General features: G+C 38.3%; 1 protein-coding gene across 2 annotated transcripts in view; it reads right to left on the reverse strand.

Moving 5' to 3' along the window:
* The window catches only part of LOC127975264 (exocyst complex component 4-like), a 102,161-nt gene that overhangs the window by 85,108 nt on the left and 1,541 nt on the right, over positions 1-15,512 (reverse strand). For both annotated transcript variants that reach the window (XM_052579181.1, XM_052579190.1), the window contains exons 2-7: positions 14,788-14,977; positions 12,743-12,937; positions 8,600-8,784; positions 7,130-7,227; positions 4,558-4,795; positions 2,070-2,244 (exon numbers count right to left, since the gene is read on the reverse strand). In XM_052579181.1, coding sequence (XP_052435141.1) covers positions 2,070-2,244; positions 4,558-4,795; positions 7,130-7,227; positions 8,600-8,784; positions 12,743-12,937; positions 14,788-14,977 — 1,081 coding nt within the window. The remainder of the gene's footprint in view (positions 1-2,069; positions 2,245-4,557; positions 4,796-7,129; positions 7,228-8,599; positions 8,785-12,742; positions 12,938-14,787; positions 14,978-15,512) is intronic.

Consider the following 15,512-nt stretch of genomic DNA (forward strand, 5'->3'; position numbering starts at 1 on the left):
ACCATAAAACCTGGGGGGAAAAGGAACACTGGGTTTAAAATATGGAAAGGAACTGTTATGATCATTAACACTGTGGCGGAAATCTTTCAAATCCACGAGCGATATGCAAGCTGTGGCCAGTTACAATAGATCATTTAGACTGGTACACAACAGCTCATTTAGAGGCCATGTGTCCGTCTATCTCGCCGACATGAAACAGAAGCACTTTGCCTCTCCCTCCGCTGCCAGACTAATCACTGTCAGGGCACGAAACGCCTCACTTACACTGAATAATCCAATTACTCTGAGACTGTGTGGCTCCCACTAAATCTAAACAAGTTGTCAATGTGGAAAGTTTGTAATTTCCTTTCTTTTTCCCCCTTTTTACACTCTTGTTCCCCTCACCCTCTTACCCATCATTCCTGGGCTCAAGACTGTGGAGCTTAGGAGGAGGAACAGTAATACAACGTGTAGAGGGAGATTACAATGAGCTCCATCATCTTTATAACAAATGAATACATCTCTGATGAGGAATATTCAAGCAGAACTATACATATACATACATATATATATATATAGACTTGCTCTATTGTAGGGCTGTGCAATTAAATCGCATTCAAATTGTCATGCGCATCTCGTCAGTAAAGTCGGTTCTGTGATTAGTAGTAAATCACCATCACATGCTTTCAGACTGAGCAGCTTTCACTACACAGAGCCGTAGTTCTCTTATATATATTTATTTATATATAAAAGAGGCAGTACATGCACACACAGTCAAACCCCTTGTCACACTGCTGTTAAATGCATATTTTGACATCTGTAGTCCCCTCGCGGAAAGATGCATCTCGTTACTTAGGGTCTGCACAGAGCTCAGCAGGGCCTTAGCAACAGTTGGCAGGGCCAAGCTTGTTCTTTCGTTACCACTCTCTGCAGACTGCTTTGAAATTAGGAGTTTAAAAAAAAAGCCAAGAGGAAAGTACAAGGTCACAGTTTGACACTTCGCCCTGTTTGATAGAGTGATGACAAACCCATTTACTCATTCCCTAGCTGCTCCTCCACTCCCGTCCTTCTCTCCCCTCCTTCTCCTGATTCCTGTTTCTATGACTGGATCCTCTCTAGCATGCAGCTGATAAACAATGCTCCGAAAGAGCACACATGGAATAAGAATCAGGGAGAAAGAGGATGTAAAGAGATGGAATACTTTAAGGCAAGAAAAACAGTGAATGCAGAGAATGATATGGACATGAGTAGGTTATGAGGTCTCGGTTTTTACACTGTCTTTGAATTTTCAATTAGTTTGACCATCTGTACCTACAGTGGTTTAAATAACACTAGATAGATGCGAAAAATAACTATTCTCCATTTATGGTTACTACTCCAAGGGGAAAACAAGATATAATGTGAGATTGTCACACTGATCTTTGGAATCTAGTTAAAAATGAATCGAAATTGACGCTTGAATTAAACAAGACTCGTGTAAGTCTAAATACAAATTGCTCAATTGCTAAAAACAAAACAAAGCACAAAGCAAAACAAGACAAGACCAGACACAAGACAAGACACAAGACAATCACATGAGATAAAAACCTGCAGCAGGTGCTTTTCAAACACGCAAACAGACAATGAATGTTGGGCCTCTTGAGAGATTCTCAAAGGTGACATGAACAGCTGGCAATCTCACCTGCCTCAAAACACGCACTAAAAAGTCTACATTTTCCCATTAACACACTCCAATTAAACATGACACTTGGGATGAGATACCAGACTTTTACCGCCTTAACAGAAGTGTCACAAGAAACAGCTAATAACATTCTGTTTGTAAGTAATTAACTATACAGTCACCCGCAGAAGTTACCTTGAATAACAGTCTGAAAGACTGAAAGGAGCTGCTATGAATTATACATTAAAGAATATGCTTTCAATTGTTTTTTTAAATGCATTGTTATGTAGTGGTTAGGGTATTGGTAGGTGGTCAAAATAGCCTCCAGCAAAATCCAATTGCACATATTGTATATATTTCACTGCAATTTTTAGATTCCAAATATATCATCCAATTTGCTGCTTTGGTGAATGACTCTTCAGGGACTGACCTGTAGGACGGTCTGGATCTTGGCATAAACATCAGCCTGCTCATAGAGTTTGATCCCTTCCTGGGCTCCACTGGGAGAGACGATAGTCTGCTGTAGGTGACTGAGAACCACGCTGTGAGCCTGGGCCACTGCATTCAACTTATCAAACAACAGCTCAAGCAGTTCCAGCAACAACCTGAGGAGGGCGATAGAGAGGGAGAGAGAGGGAGAGAGGGAGAGAGAGAGAGAGAGAGAGAGAGCTTAAAAATGGATATAATAGGACTATCAATAGAATACAACAATCAAAACTAACAGTTTTCAGATGCGTAATGAAATAACCCTTTGTGGCCTGAAAACTTCTATTCAAGAAGCTACCAGTCAGTCTGGCTGACAGGAATCCCTCTACATCTACGGACTATTCTCTGTTACTAATGAACATGACAGCAGCAGGGTGCTGACAGAATCTCCCAGTTGAGCGGCGGCAGCTGTTCACCAACAATAATTAACAGCTTCTGTCAAACTCTCTGGGTCCTCTAGGAGGACACACATCTGTCTGACTTTTGAGGAGTTTACTCATTCGTCCCAGTAAAATGAGGCAGAAGAAAACACTGCTAGGGGGAACGAAGAGGTTAGAGGTGACAGCATGATGTAGGGCATTAAGATTGCTGGGAGGTGGATGCCAGGAAGATGATGGATGTTCACGTGGGAGGAAGTGCATGATAACACGTTAAACCTGATTTACAAAGGACAGGACATAAGCCTTGATTTAGACTCAGCATGTAAACATCATACAGGACGTCACTTTTTCATACAAACACTGCAGAAAGCCACACTATCCATTAACACACATCTGAACCAAGAGGTCAAGGTTTGTTGGTTGATGCTGTAACTGGATGAATGGATGGAATGAATGAATGAATGCTCTCTTACACAATTAGAAATACACACACACACACATTTGCATTTATATAGGATGATAAAATCTCATTGGTCCACTTCTTACACCACCTACCTATAATGTAACAATTATCTTTTGTTTGACCTGACTGATTGTTTCACTTCACAAAAATGGCTTGTCACTAAAATCTTTGTCACATCACGCCTGGTTAGGACAACATGTAAGACATGCATTACACTGTGAACTGTAAAGCAGGAGAGATTTCATTTTTCTGTTGAGGTTTCCATAAAAAACGGAGTCCTACCTCAGCGTTCACGTTAGCACAGACACAGACACACAAGTAAACACTGAAATTGCTCTATGGTTAAAATAGGACCTCATTTTTACATTTAGGTCATTTGAGTGTTTTCATGTACAAATTAATTACATTGTATGATAGTTCATTTAATTGTAACTGTATGAAAGTTAATTAAACTGCATGGTATATTAGTAAATTCAGAAGAAACACACATATATACATGAAACCATTTCTCGAATGAGTTTGCGAATAATGGAAATTTTTCTTATATTACTAAAGTTTCCATCGTAATCGTCACTGCTTTCAAAGAAAAGGCCCAGTTTATTTCATTAAAAGCACAAAATGAAAAGTCAGTGGATGTTTTCTAAAACACTAGAAGCTCACATCCAAATAAAATGAGCGGAAGGCAAACATTAAATCAAAAAAAAAAAATAAGCGACAGAGTTCATTTTTGCCTTGGGTAAAGAGTGTTTCTTTAACAGCCTTCATTATCTGTCTTCTCTTTCATTGCTTTTGTTTTTCTCTGTCAGAGCCGATGCTTAAGCAGACACTGGCTGTCGCTCAGCTTTTATGGATTACACCATTTCTGGAAATGAGGGAGGTATGAATGCCATATGACAGATGAGAGCATTGATCCAGCAAGCCATCATCGGGTAAAGTGAGGGAGAGCGCAATAAAGAAGGAAAACAACAGAAACCAATCACACTTCAGTACAAACGCCTTCCAAAGTGCTTCCCTTAAAACTAAATCACTGCAAGAGGGAGGAACTGGATTGTCATTGACTTTTTTTTTTTTTTTTTTTGATTCACTAGATTCCAAAGACTGTCATTTGACAGTTCTTGTTTCCTACATCATTTAAGGACAACATGAATTCAAAACTGACCCCATTTACTTTTAACGATTCTCTCCCTGTGCGTGATTTGTCACTGCATGTTAATGTACATAAATTTGTTTTAATAATCTTCAAGTACCAGCTGATAAAACCCAAACTCGCCTTTCGTTATGTAGCTGCATTAGAAGTATATCACGTTAAAATAATTGCAAAGTAAAAAACTATGGATGCTTAGAGCGATTGGCAACTGAGCAACTCTTCAGTATTGCAGGATATAAAAAGAATAGTTGTTTTATAAAATATTCGATTTGAAAATTCGTAATAAGATTCGTAAATGTTTTTTTCACGTCTTGATAAAACAAAACATGATTTTCAGACTCGCAAACAATTATTTGGGCTGTTATTAAGAAACAGTAGTTTGGTGTATAACTATGATTATTGATATTACCGCAGACTGCCCCATCTTTCCATTAGCATTTACCTGGGCTGATTGTCCTGTGCTAGGTTCTCTCCTCTTTGGTAAGCGTGGTCCGCGATCTGAGTGGTGGATCTCTTGAGGATCTGCTTGAGCTCAGGCTCCAGACGCTCCATGATGGCTTTGATTGTTTCTGGGATCTTCTTGAGTTTGGCCAGAGCTTTGATCAGGATCCCCATGAACTCTGCGCTGTTCTCCTCTGGGTCCACGTCCGAGTCCTCTCTCATCTCCTGCAGCTCACGCACTGCACAAACACACATGCACTCCATCAAGAACACTACAACAACATATAATAACAGCAGCATGAATGGACGGAATGGTTTATGGAACACCTACATAAATATACGTGCATCCTTAACAGCAAACAGATGGTAGTAAAACTTAATGACATAGTTAGCTAATTGTTATTATTAAAAGATCACTAATGTACATTCCAATTTTAATGTATGAATAAATATGAATATGTACTGACAATCTGTTAAGATGTTAATGTTATTACAATTATTTATAATGACGTTTTCCTCAGAGAGCTGTTACAGGTAAAAAGATTAGTAATATTAATGTAACAGTAATATATAGAAAATCTACATTAGGGGTTCACTTGAACTAACAATGCCTGGAATTTAAAAACATTTAAAGTTATTTTTCACAATGTTCCACGCTTTCATTATTTCATAATAATTTATTCCCTTCTCATCATAGCATCGGTACAATCCTTAAATAAACCTGAAATATGCACCTCTCCATATCCACCTGCTCAACAGAGTGATCGTACAGTGAAGCGCTTATTTTTCTGTCCAGTCCAATAACAGTTTAAAACGATTTGACTGTTTATGGCAAGTTAATGTGCTCAGGTTTTTCTTCTTTTCTCTCCCCCAACTGTAGCTTGCTAAATAATTACTACAATTACCTCCGACAAATGATGCGCAAAAGGCCATTAGACAAAATAGGTGACAAAAGGGAAGTGTCTTCTGCAGCAGGGGAAATGTTGTCTGATGGCGTCAACCTATCACACATAAAGCGCTGCGACGGCAATAATAGCGAGCATTTCATGTTATGTGAAGAAAACGGCAGCTAGCGCAATAATTACTCTACAGTCCTGAGAATTAGAGACATTTCTACCTGCTTTAGCAAAATCAGAGCAATAAAGAGAGAAATATACAAATAGACAGGTGGATTGACGGATGGATTGATGGACGAATTGATGAATGGACGGTCGGATGGAATCAATTAGACAGACAGATGGACAGACAGACAGAAAAATGGAGAATCAGATGGATCCTATCTATCCATGGATGGATGGATGGATGGATGGATGGATTGAAGGATGAACAGACAGATAATATAGATGAATAGATAGCTGGATAGAGAGACCAATGGATGGTTGGGTGGACAGACAGATGGGCAGAGAGATAGATAGACAGACAGACAGATAAAGCTGTCAGTAATTGTACTGACAATTGACAGTGTTTCTCAGAGACAGTATGAGAGAAACAGTCAGTTGTGGGTGGGTTGGTGGGTCTGATAACAGTCTCGGAGCGCAGTGGAGTCAGCCCCACACAGGAGAGCACGGATAACAAGGCCCGCACCCCCGCTGTGCTGACAGCGCTGCATGATTAATAACGTGAGAGAGTATCTCATCTGCACCAGTTAATATGCTTACTGATACATGATGTATTGAGATCATGAAACCTGAGAGTGCCTGTTCTTGTGTGTGTGCGGACACACATCTTTTTTAGAGGTGCGTGCAAGTAAAAGTGTGAGTCACTGTGTAATAATAAAAGTGAAAATTGGCATGTCATTAAGTTTGAGTGTGTATATTACAATGATCGTCTCAGTGTACGTATAATAGGAGTGTGTGTTCATGCAAATGCTTTCCTGAAGGCACAGAACGCAATAGTTGCAAATTTGTTCTTGTCTGTGGCAGCCCCCAGTGCCACATTAATAGACACAGTGACACTGGTCAGAAGTTTCCTAATATTAACACTGAACACGGGCAGATAATATGGAGCAGCAGGCCCTATAAAATCACCTCTTGCTTCATAACAATCAGGACTCCTGCTGTTCCCTTAGGTACAGCAGAGAGGAATCTATCATTCAAATTATGAGCCACTATATAAAGTTCTAATTCACTAGCTCTCTCACTAGCTCTCACTAGCTCTTGCTGGCTAATGGTCACTTTGTCTTGTCTTTGGATGTTTTTTTTTCTTCTTGTGTTCAAGTTTTAAATATATACACATTTCAGCCAATGCAAAAAAAAAAAAAAAGGTTTTTAGCCAACAGAGAAAATTCAATAATGTACATTATATTTAAAAACAAAGAATTGTAAATGCATTTGCAAATGTATGTGTTTTCCATTATTAAATGAATTAAAATACAATTTAGTATTCAAATTATATTTAAATGTATAAATATAATTATTTTACATTTAGAAATATTTAATATTTATTTTAAAATTCCAAAAGAGATAAGAACTGGCAATCAACATAATCTCGTTATTATATATATATAAATTGGGCGGTATTGGGTTGTTTTACTGTCTAGGCATTCCTGTTGTTCTATTTGTTGTGATTCTTACTGCTGGATGTTCCAGGGGTGCTGAACTGTGAGGGCTCTGTGAGCTTGCGTGGAGTGGACAAACCGACATCCAAAACAGATGTATCCTTCGAAGCAGACCTGAAAAAAAACAACAACAACAAAGTTACTGTTACTACGGTCTTCTCAATGGTAACCATTATTGTAGTGACAGCAGCTATTGTTTAAACATTCATAAAAAGAGTTTTATGAAAATAACAAAACCTTCCGCAAAACCATTGCCATTAAAGTGGTCGGATAAACGAAGAATCAAACAAGGCAGATTGCCAAACACACGAGATAGAAAGGAAATGAATAAAAATCCTGCCAGAAAATTGTTGCGTCGTGACCTTGACTAATAAATCACTTCTCCTCATGAAAGTGTTGCGCTATAATTACATGAACGTAAACAGAGCAGCGGAAGAGCGACAAACACGCACGCACAATTCCGAGATCAAAAACACTATTACAAACAACTCCGCACTTCAGCCCTGCAGGGTCACCAACCTGCATTAGCTTAATGCGCTACACCGCTGCGCCTTGTCTAATCTACGAGAATTAGCATTGCAGAGGCAGTAGCGACAGCAGTTTGCGCAACACGCTGACGGAGGGGGTCAGCAAACCCCCGGCGACAGTGTGCGCGTGGGCGGCTATGTCGCCATCGAGAACAGCAAAAACCTATTATCATTCCTCTCGTGCTCATCCACGAGGGTGAGAAAGACTTATCTCTGTCTGCGCTGAACGCCAGCATCAGAGCCACGGTGGCCAGGCCCTGTACGCAGGGACAGGAAGAGAACAGTCGTAAATCAGAAAATGATATGACTCTGATGAGAAGAATGCAACAGGGCCAGCGAGGCTTTGTTTACCAACAAGCTAATGATTTAAGACCCTGGGTGAACAAAGCCTTCAATAAAGAATAAACTTTGTGATTTCCCTTCAAGATAGCGTAATCGTCCCGTCATTAATTAGGTGACGTAGATCTGTGTTGAGATCCAGAAAAAGACTTTAGTGAAGACGCGCAACACATTTTCTACGTGTCACCCCTTTGACTAATTAAAGTTTATTCAGAATGTCAGACTAGCTGGGGTTCAAGTCAGCTCTGGCCCATATTCACAGGTCTGGGTTCCTAATTAGTCTGATCAGTTATTCTGTCTGGCATATTCCTCACCCTTATTAATGATCAGACAGCAATGACTCATGGGATGTTTGGTTTGAGAAAGCACGTCTCTCTTTTAAAAAAGTACATACACTGTAATTAGATGAGCTGTGTGCCCTGCCCCCATTAACCTGCGAAGGTAAATTAATCTAAAGCAGAGAAATTACTTTTCCCGCTCTGAAGGTAATTGCTTTCAGTTTACCGCCACAACCTGAATCTAACGTTTTTTTTTAAAGCAATAAGGATCGAGTTTCACCCAGCTGCATGCACTTCTCAATCAAATACTATTTTTATCAAAAGCATGCCATAGTATCTCACCGGCCCTTGTCTTTGTCTTTCCCTCGATGACCCACACGGCTGGTTGATTTGATGTAGAGGTGGCGATGAAGCTCGTCAATTAGCACTAGGTGGATGTTGAGCTTCTTACTGTGGAGCTCCAGTCGCAAGTCGCCGAGACCCTCCACCTGTAGCAGGGGTCCTTCAAGAGAATCCACCGCCGAAACCTGCAAACACAACACCACAGCTGGCGTTTCCACTGTATGTCTACATGTAAAAATGTTACCAAACTAACATCTTTTTATGAAATGTTTGGCTTAAAAACGGTGCTTTTTTTATCCTTTTGGTTTAAATCAGTAGAACTTGGTTTGATATTTTGTTCTCTTATGCTGTGACTTCATACATTTCTAAATTTGGGGAAATATCTGAATATTTATTAAGGCCACTGTGTGTTGGTTGTGTATGGCTGTTCATTCACACTGGGTCCTTAGTATCTAACTCAAATCCCAATGTAGCTTGTCCATTGTTGGTATGCTGAATACCTGAAGTGTTCCAGGTATTCCAGATGTATCCATTATTGTAAAACCTCCTAGATTAACTGCGCTCCAGGATCACATAGCACAGATCCAACCCACCCATCAAAAACCACATCGATAAAGCACAACAACAACTCTTGTCCAATCAAGATATTAATAGAGGGAGAATGCAGTGTGGTGGACTCTGCTGAATGCATTTGGCTGTCCTGCAGAGAGCATAATGAAGTATGCAGCTGCTGGGTGAATAAGGTGTGAGACGGAGCTTATCAGTGAACACAAAGTGAGAAAATGATGCAAAAACCCAGAAAACGAAATTAACATACAAGCTTTCTCTTTCTTTGGCCCACAGAGATTTACTAGATTTACTTTTTTTGTTTTTTTAAATCTCTTAATAATATGAAATGAAAAATGTAAATTTCCTAATAAAAAAAGAATTACTAAAATACCTAAAACCGTTTTATCCCTAATAAATAGATTTTAAAAAATCCATAAAAACAATCCAATAAATTCCAAATAATTAAATAGATAAAATAATAGGAAATTAAATCTCTAATAAATAAAATACCTAATAAAATAAATCATTAAATAAATACCTAATAAATAATTAATTCTTAATAAATAAATACATATATACAGGAATACACACATATATATTCCACAAAGAAAATGTTGTAAACTGTGGATACAGAACGTAATTTTAAAAAGTATCTTGTTTTTTTTGCTCTGTTTTGTTCATCTGTTTTTCCATTTCCTCCTCTCTCTCTCATACACACATGCAAGGGGATTTTGAAGCAGAAAAATGAAGAACAAATGCAACTTAACATGGAGAATGAGTCCAGGTAGTCCCCTCAGGCTTAGCTTTAATGCCGTCCTGGATCTGCACCATATCAGCAGCTACTTGCCATGCTGCTGCATTTGCCAACCGAATCTGAAGCAGTTGTGTGGTTGATAAGTTCAATTTCCTCATTTCATTCACCTGACCTAGCTCACATATCCCAGAGCCTTGATCTTCTATGCAGCCTTTCCCTTCTTCCTTCCGTCCTTCTTTTAATCTCCCACACTCTCTCTCATGCTCTTTTTTTATTGCATTAACTTGTATTCCTGGTCTTTACCTCTCCTCTCCCTCAGCACTGAACTACCCTACAGTGGCTACTGCTTGTTTATATTTAGTGAATAAATCTAAATGACTCTGAATGAAAGTGCTTCATTAGAGGGAAGCTAATGGCCTGGTGATAGTGCTCTGGAGGGCCATCACTGCATCACTTTTGACAGACAGAGGAGGGGACACACAAGTCAAGGAGTTGTTCAAGCAAATGAAGGTTGCGTGAGCACAGTGTATACCTGTAGGATCAGCTGAGCATGTGTAAATGAGCATGTTTGCATGTCTTACTGCCAACCCTGGATTAGTTCAGAAGACACTTCAATTTGCAACTGAGATACTTATTTTTTTAGATTTGAAAGGAGAAAGAGAAGATGCAAAGAGATATAATAGGAAATGTCAGTAAAGGAGGATAAGAAAAAGAAGAATAGTTAAAGACAGGAAGAAGACAAGGAAACAAAAGGGAAGAAGGAGAGAACGGTTAGGGACATGGGGAACCGTTAGGGACATGAAAGGAAGAGACAGAAGAAGGGAAAAGAAGAGGAAAATTCAAGTAACATGGAGCAAGAGGAACAGTTAAGGGCATGAGAGGAATAGAAAGAGGAAAGGAGATGAAAGAAATATGGAGAGGGAGTGAAAAGGAAAGAAGAAGAGGATGAAGAAAAATGTAAAAAGAAAATAGTGAGGAAGTAAAGGAAAAGTAAAGGGTAGCAAAGGACAGAAAATGAAAAGAAGGGTAAAAGGAAGAAAAAAGATAACAAAATAAAAGGAAATAAAAAGGGAGAGGAATAAGAGGACGGAAGGAAAATAAATTAGAGGAATGTGGAGACGAATGGTTATGGACAGCAAAAGAATAAGGAAAGGAAAAGAAAGTAAAGGAAAGGAGAGGAAAGGAAAGGACAGGTCGGTACGGTACGGTACGGTACGGTACGGGACGGGCAGGGCAGGGCAGGGCAGGGCAGGGCAGGGCAGGGCAGGGCAGGAAAGGACAGGTCGGTACGGGACGGGACGGGACGTGCAGGGCAGGAAAGGAAAGGACAGGTCGGTACGGTACGGGACGGGACGGGACGGGACGTGCAGGGCAGGAAAGGAAAGGAAAGGAAAGGTCGGTACGGTACGTTACGGTAACGCGCAGGGCAGGAAAGGAAAGGAAAGGAAAAGAAAGGAAAGGGCTTAAGCAAATAAGAGAGAAAAGTTCCAATTCAACAGATGTGAGTTACTGACTGACAGCTCTTCTAAAAAGCACACACTGGGGAGGCTAACCAGTCTGACAGGTACGAGAGTTATAAATGTGTACATGTGCATGTAAGTAACAGACAAAAAAGTGAGGGAAAGTGCTTTCAGACGAGAGTTGCTAACTGAAACGCCGTGTACAGCATAATCTCTGTTGCCAGTCCCAATATTCCTCGTCAGATTGAACACAGTCACACACACACACACAGGAGGAGGAGAAGCTTTCAGAAGGAGCAGAACACCACTTGACAGAACTGAGAGAGCAGGAGAAAGAAAGCTTGTCATCTCTGACCACAGCTGATTTCCCGTTGAGTGGGAGATGTGGGTGTACCCAAAGAAATAATGTGATCGAATACATGATTAAAAAGATTAAAAAAAAAAAAAAAAAAAAAAAAAACAATAACAATTGGAGGTTAAGCACTTTCTTATTTGTGATGATGTTTTCGGACCCATGAGCTTTATTTAATGCAGTGGGAAAGAACCACCTGACCAGTAGCATAACTGAATAAGTCAATTATTTTTGGAAATACTCTTTAAAAAAAAATGTTTTAATGGTAAATAAGCACTTTCTATTTTATTATATTTAGAAATTTGTTTTATTCCAGTTAGTTTATTACAGACAAAGCGAAATTTTCAGCAGCCATTACACATTACCCCAGTCTTCAGTGTCACATGATCCTGCAGAAGTAATTTGAATATGCTGATTTGCTGCTCAAGAAACGATTCACATTTTTGTTAAAAACAGTTGATTTTGAAATATGGATTTAAAAAAAAAAAAATTGTTCATAGGTACGTGGGCATTTATTATGCTTGGTTATTTTCGTTTTTTTTTTTTAACTTAATTCTGTAACAATTCGATATTTGTTATGTGCCTTATTGATGCTTATGTGTTTTTCTTTATTTAAAAAAAAAAAAAAAAAAGTACAGTTTTTTTTTTTTTGTATTTTAGGATTCTTTGATGAAAGTTCAAAAGAACAGAATATGTTAAATGCAAAAAAATATATATTTGCAGTTTTTGTAAAAATATGTTATAAAAAAGCCATATGGTATTTTAAAAGTTTTGCGCGTGTATGTATTTCATTGCTTAAAATAAAATCTATTTATTTATTTTTAAACAAAGCATCCCACGAAACACGCAGTGAAATTGGTTCAAAGAATTCAATCAGTGTCCAAAGCCCAAATTAAAGAGCTATATTTATTTTAATATTTTGATGTATGAGAGGGCAAGCTGGAAAAACAAAACAAAAAAAACAGGTAGTATGTACTATGGAATAAATAAAATGTCCCCTATCAACACATTCGAAAACACACACTCACCAGCATATCTGTGGCGTGCAGGTAGTGCTTGCTGGCCATGGATGCCTCCAGCTTCTGAGGGACTTGTTTGATGTTCTCAATCTCGTCCAGCAAGCTGAGGACATGCTTGTGCTCGACTCCCTCGATCCACAGCTTCCTCAGCTCATCTCGCTTACAGTGGAGGAGCATCTTACAAGACAACAGGTTTTCCTTGACCTAAGCAGCCCATACACAGGAGAAGGTGAAAGTTCACACTTGATCAAACAAGCATCGGCTTCACAGTTTTCCTTTCGCAGCTCTGCTCGGTTCTTTCAAGTGTGTCAGCAGCAGGGGACAAGATGATAAACACTTTGTGGTAAATTAAAACCTGATCTTAGTGGATAATTTACAAGGATATTATTTCAGACATCAAAGACAATTACTAGTGATTCCTAATGATTCTTTTATGATTCTCTCACACCGTTTTGCAACCGTTTTGAGTGTGTGTGTGTGTGTGTGTGTGTGTGTGGGTGTGTTGGGTGGGTAGTAATTAGTTAACTTTAAATTTTCTAAAAAGTGCTTACAATACACGCACAAATCTGAACAGATCCCGAAGCTGGATAAACTAAACAAACTGCAAAATTAATGAACACTGTTGTGTTTCATTGGATGCGTTGGGTTTATGTCTTGCATCTTCTCACTTACGCTCACACACGCAAGCTGACACACACAGGGAAACATTTTTTTTTTTTGAGTCCTTGACTCAAACATCTTTCAAGAGTGCAATAAACAAACTCGGTTACCTGTGTCTTTAAATAATAATGAGTAGAGATGGTGATTTGGGGTCCCCGGGCACCTCTCATCAAATACTTCAGCAGCATGAAGACTAAAATCCTATTCTCTATTTTTTCTGAGGCAAGTTTGAGTGTGTGTGTGTGTGTGTGTGTGGGAAGCCTGACACCTCCATCATTACAGATGCCTGAGGGACGACCCATCAGACCGCGTGGCTGAGAGCGACGCTTACACACAAAAACACCATAAAAATAGCTGGTGATTTGTTTTTATTTTCCCTTTTTGCGTCAAACTGCTACCGCATGTTGTTTTCCTCTAATTATCAGTCATAAATCACTCCCTGGGTATTACAGCCAGGATTATATCAGGCTGCATGCAGCTTGTGTGTGTTTACGCATTGGTAGGTTATCACAGAACTATGTGGGCTACAAAGTAAAGCAGCAGTTGCATTTCATCTCCACCAGCTGCTAACCAGGAAAGAAAAATTGAATTCCTGTGTGATTAGGAAGTTATTTCAATCAGCTATAACACAAACAGACTGAGAGCATGAAGATGTATTTCTATGCAATTGGCAGCTACGTGAGTATTTTATTAAAATTCATTTCTAAGTAATTGTGCATCTGCCTTAAATCAGGGTTTTTAATAATGTAACCGGGGGTCAGTGAAGAGGAAACAGATGCATATTTGTAAAAGGAATCAATACTTTTTTTCAGCAAGGATACATTTCATTAAAAAGCATCAGTAAAATAATTTATAATGTTACCAAGGATTTCTATTTCAATTAAATTGTATTTTAAACTCTTCATTAAGGTAAAAAAAATGCACCACAGAAGCCACAAAAATATTGAGCAGCACAACTGTTTTCAAAACTGACAACAATAGTAAACGTTATATGATGCTATTTAATGCTCTTATTGTAATGTATTATGAAACGTTACAAAGAAAACATAGCTTTAGTATAAAAGTGAACCTAATACGCATGTTATAATTTTTTGTTTTTTTAAGATTAAAGATTTAATTGTCTGCTCTGCTCATGTCTCTTACTGTGTGCGCTTTTTTTATATTTTCATATGTGAATCCGTGAATCATATAGGCCCATGCGATTTTTTTAAATGCTGTTATGAAAATATTTTAGAACTATTAAACAATTTTTCTTTTTTGTGCAATCTAAATACACTTTTATATTCACTATGAAGCCCAGCAAACCTGAATAATATAATATAATAACCCTACCACACAGAGAAATCAGAAAGCTGCCCATAATTTACACTTGTGCAGATGAATGTGTTGCACACCTGTTTGATCTTGTTGCGAGAGCTGGTGATCCTCTCAGTGATGCTCTGGTAGGTTCGGATGGCTGTGGTGAGCTCTGTGTAATGCTGAACGATCAACTCATCCACATCATGATCACACTTCTCATAGGCCTCTTCCAGGCGGCCCTTCTCGGTCTCTCGGTCCTGCACATCTTCACTGCTGGACAATGTCCTGATAAAAAGGTTACAAACATATGCTACATCAAACTGTACCAAACTGTTTCATCCAACAAAAACATACTACTACTACTACTAATAATAATAATAATTATAATAATTTAATATTCAGTATAATATTATATTATTACATTTTTGCCTGTTTCATTGGGCTAAATAAAAAAAGTGAATTAATTAGAATATTTATGTATTTATTTAGTTTAAAAATAAATAAATACATAAATAAATAAATAAATATATATATATATATATATATATATATATATAACAATTTTTTTTTTTTTTTTTATCATATGATTTTTCTTTTTTGGTTTATCCCAAATGTGTAAGGACAATGTTTTATTTTTATATTTTTACTTTTTAATGAACAATACATTAAAAATCTATAACCAAGCAAACATAGTTATACCTTCTATAATCATGCAAGTCAATGATAAAAGACACTAATTTTGGAAGTGGGAACATGTTTGAATGCCCATGACATTTCTCTAGCAACTTGGCTTTGGCTTTCTTGCTATTTCTGACACTGG

The sequence above is a fragment of the Carassius gibelio genome, chromosome A4, assembly GCF_023724105.1.
Source record: "Carassius gibelio isolate Cgi1373 ecotype wild population from Czech Republic chromosome A4, carGib1.2-hapl.c, whole genome shotgun sequence".
In the NCBI taxonomy this organism is placed as follows: domain Eukaryota; kingdom Metazoa; phylum Chordata; class Actinopteri; order Cypriniformes; family Cyprinidae; genus Carassius; species Carassius gibelio.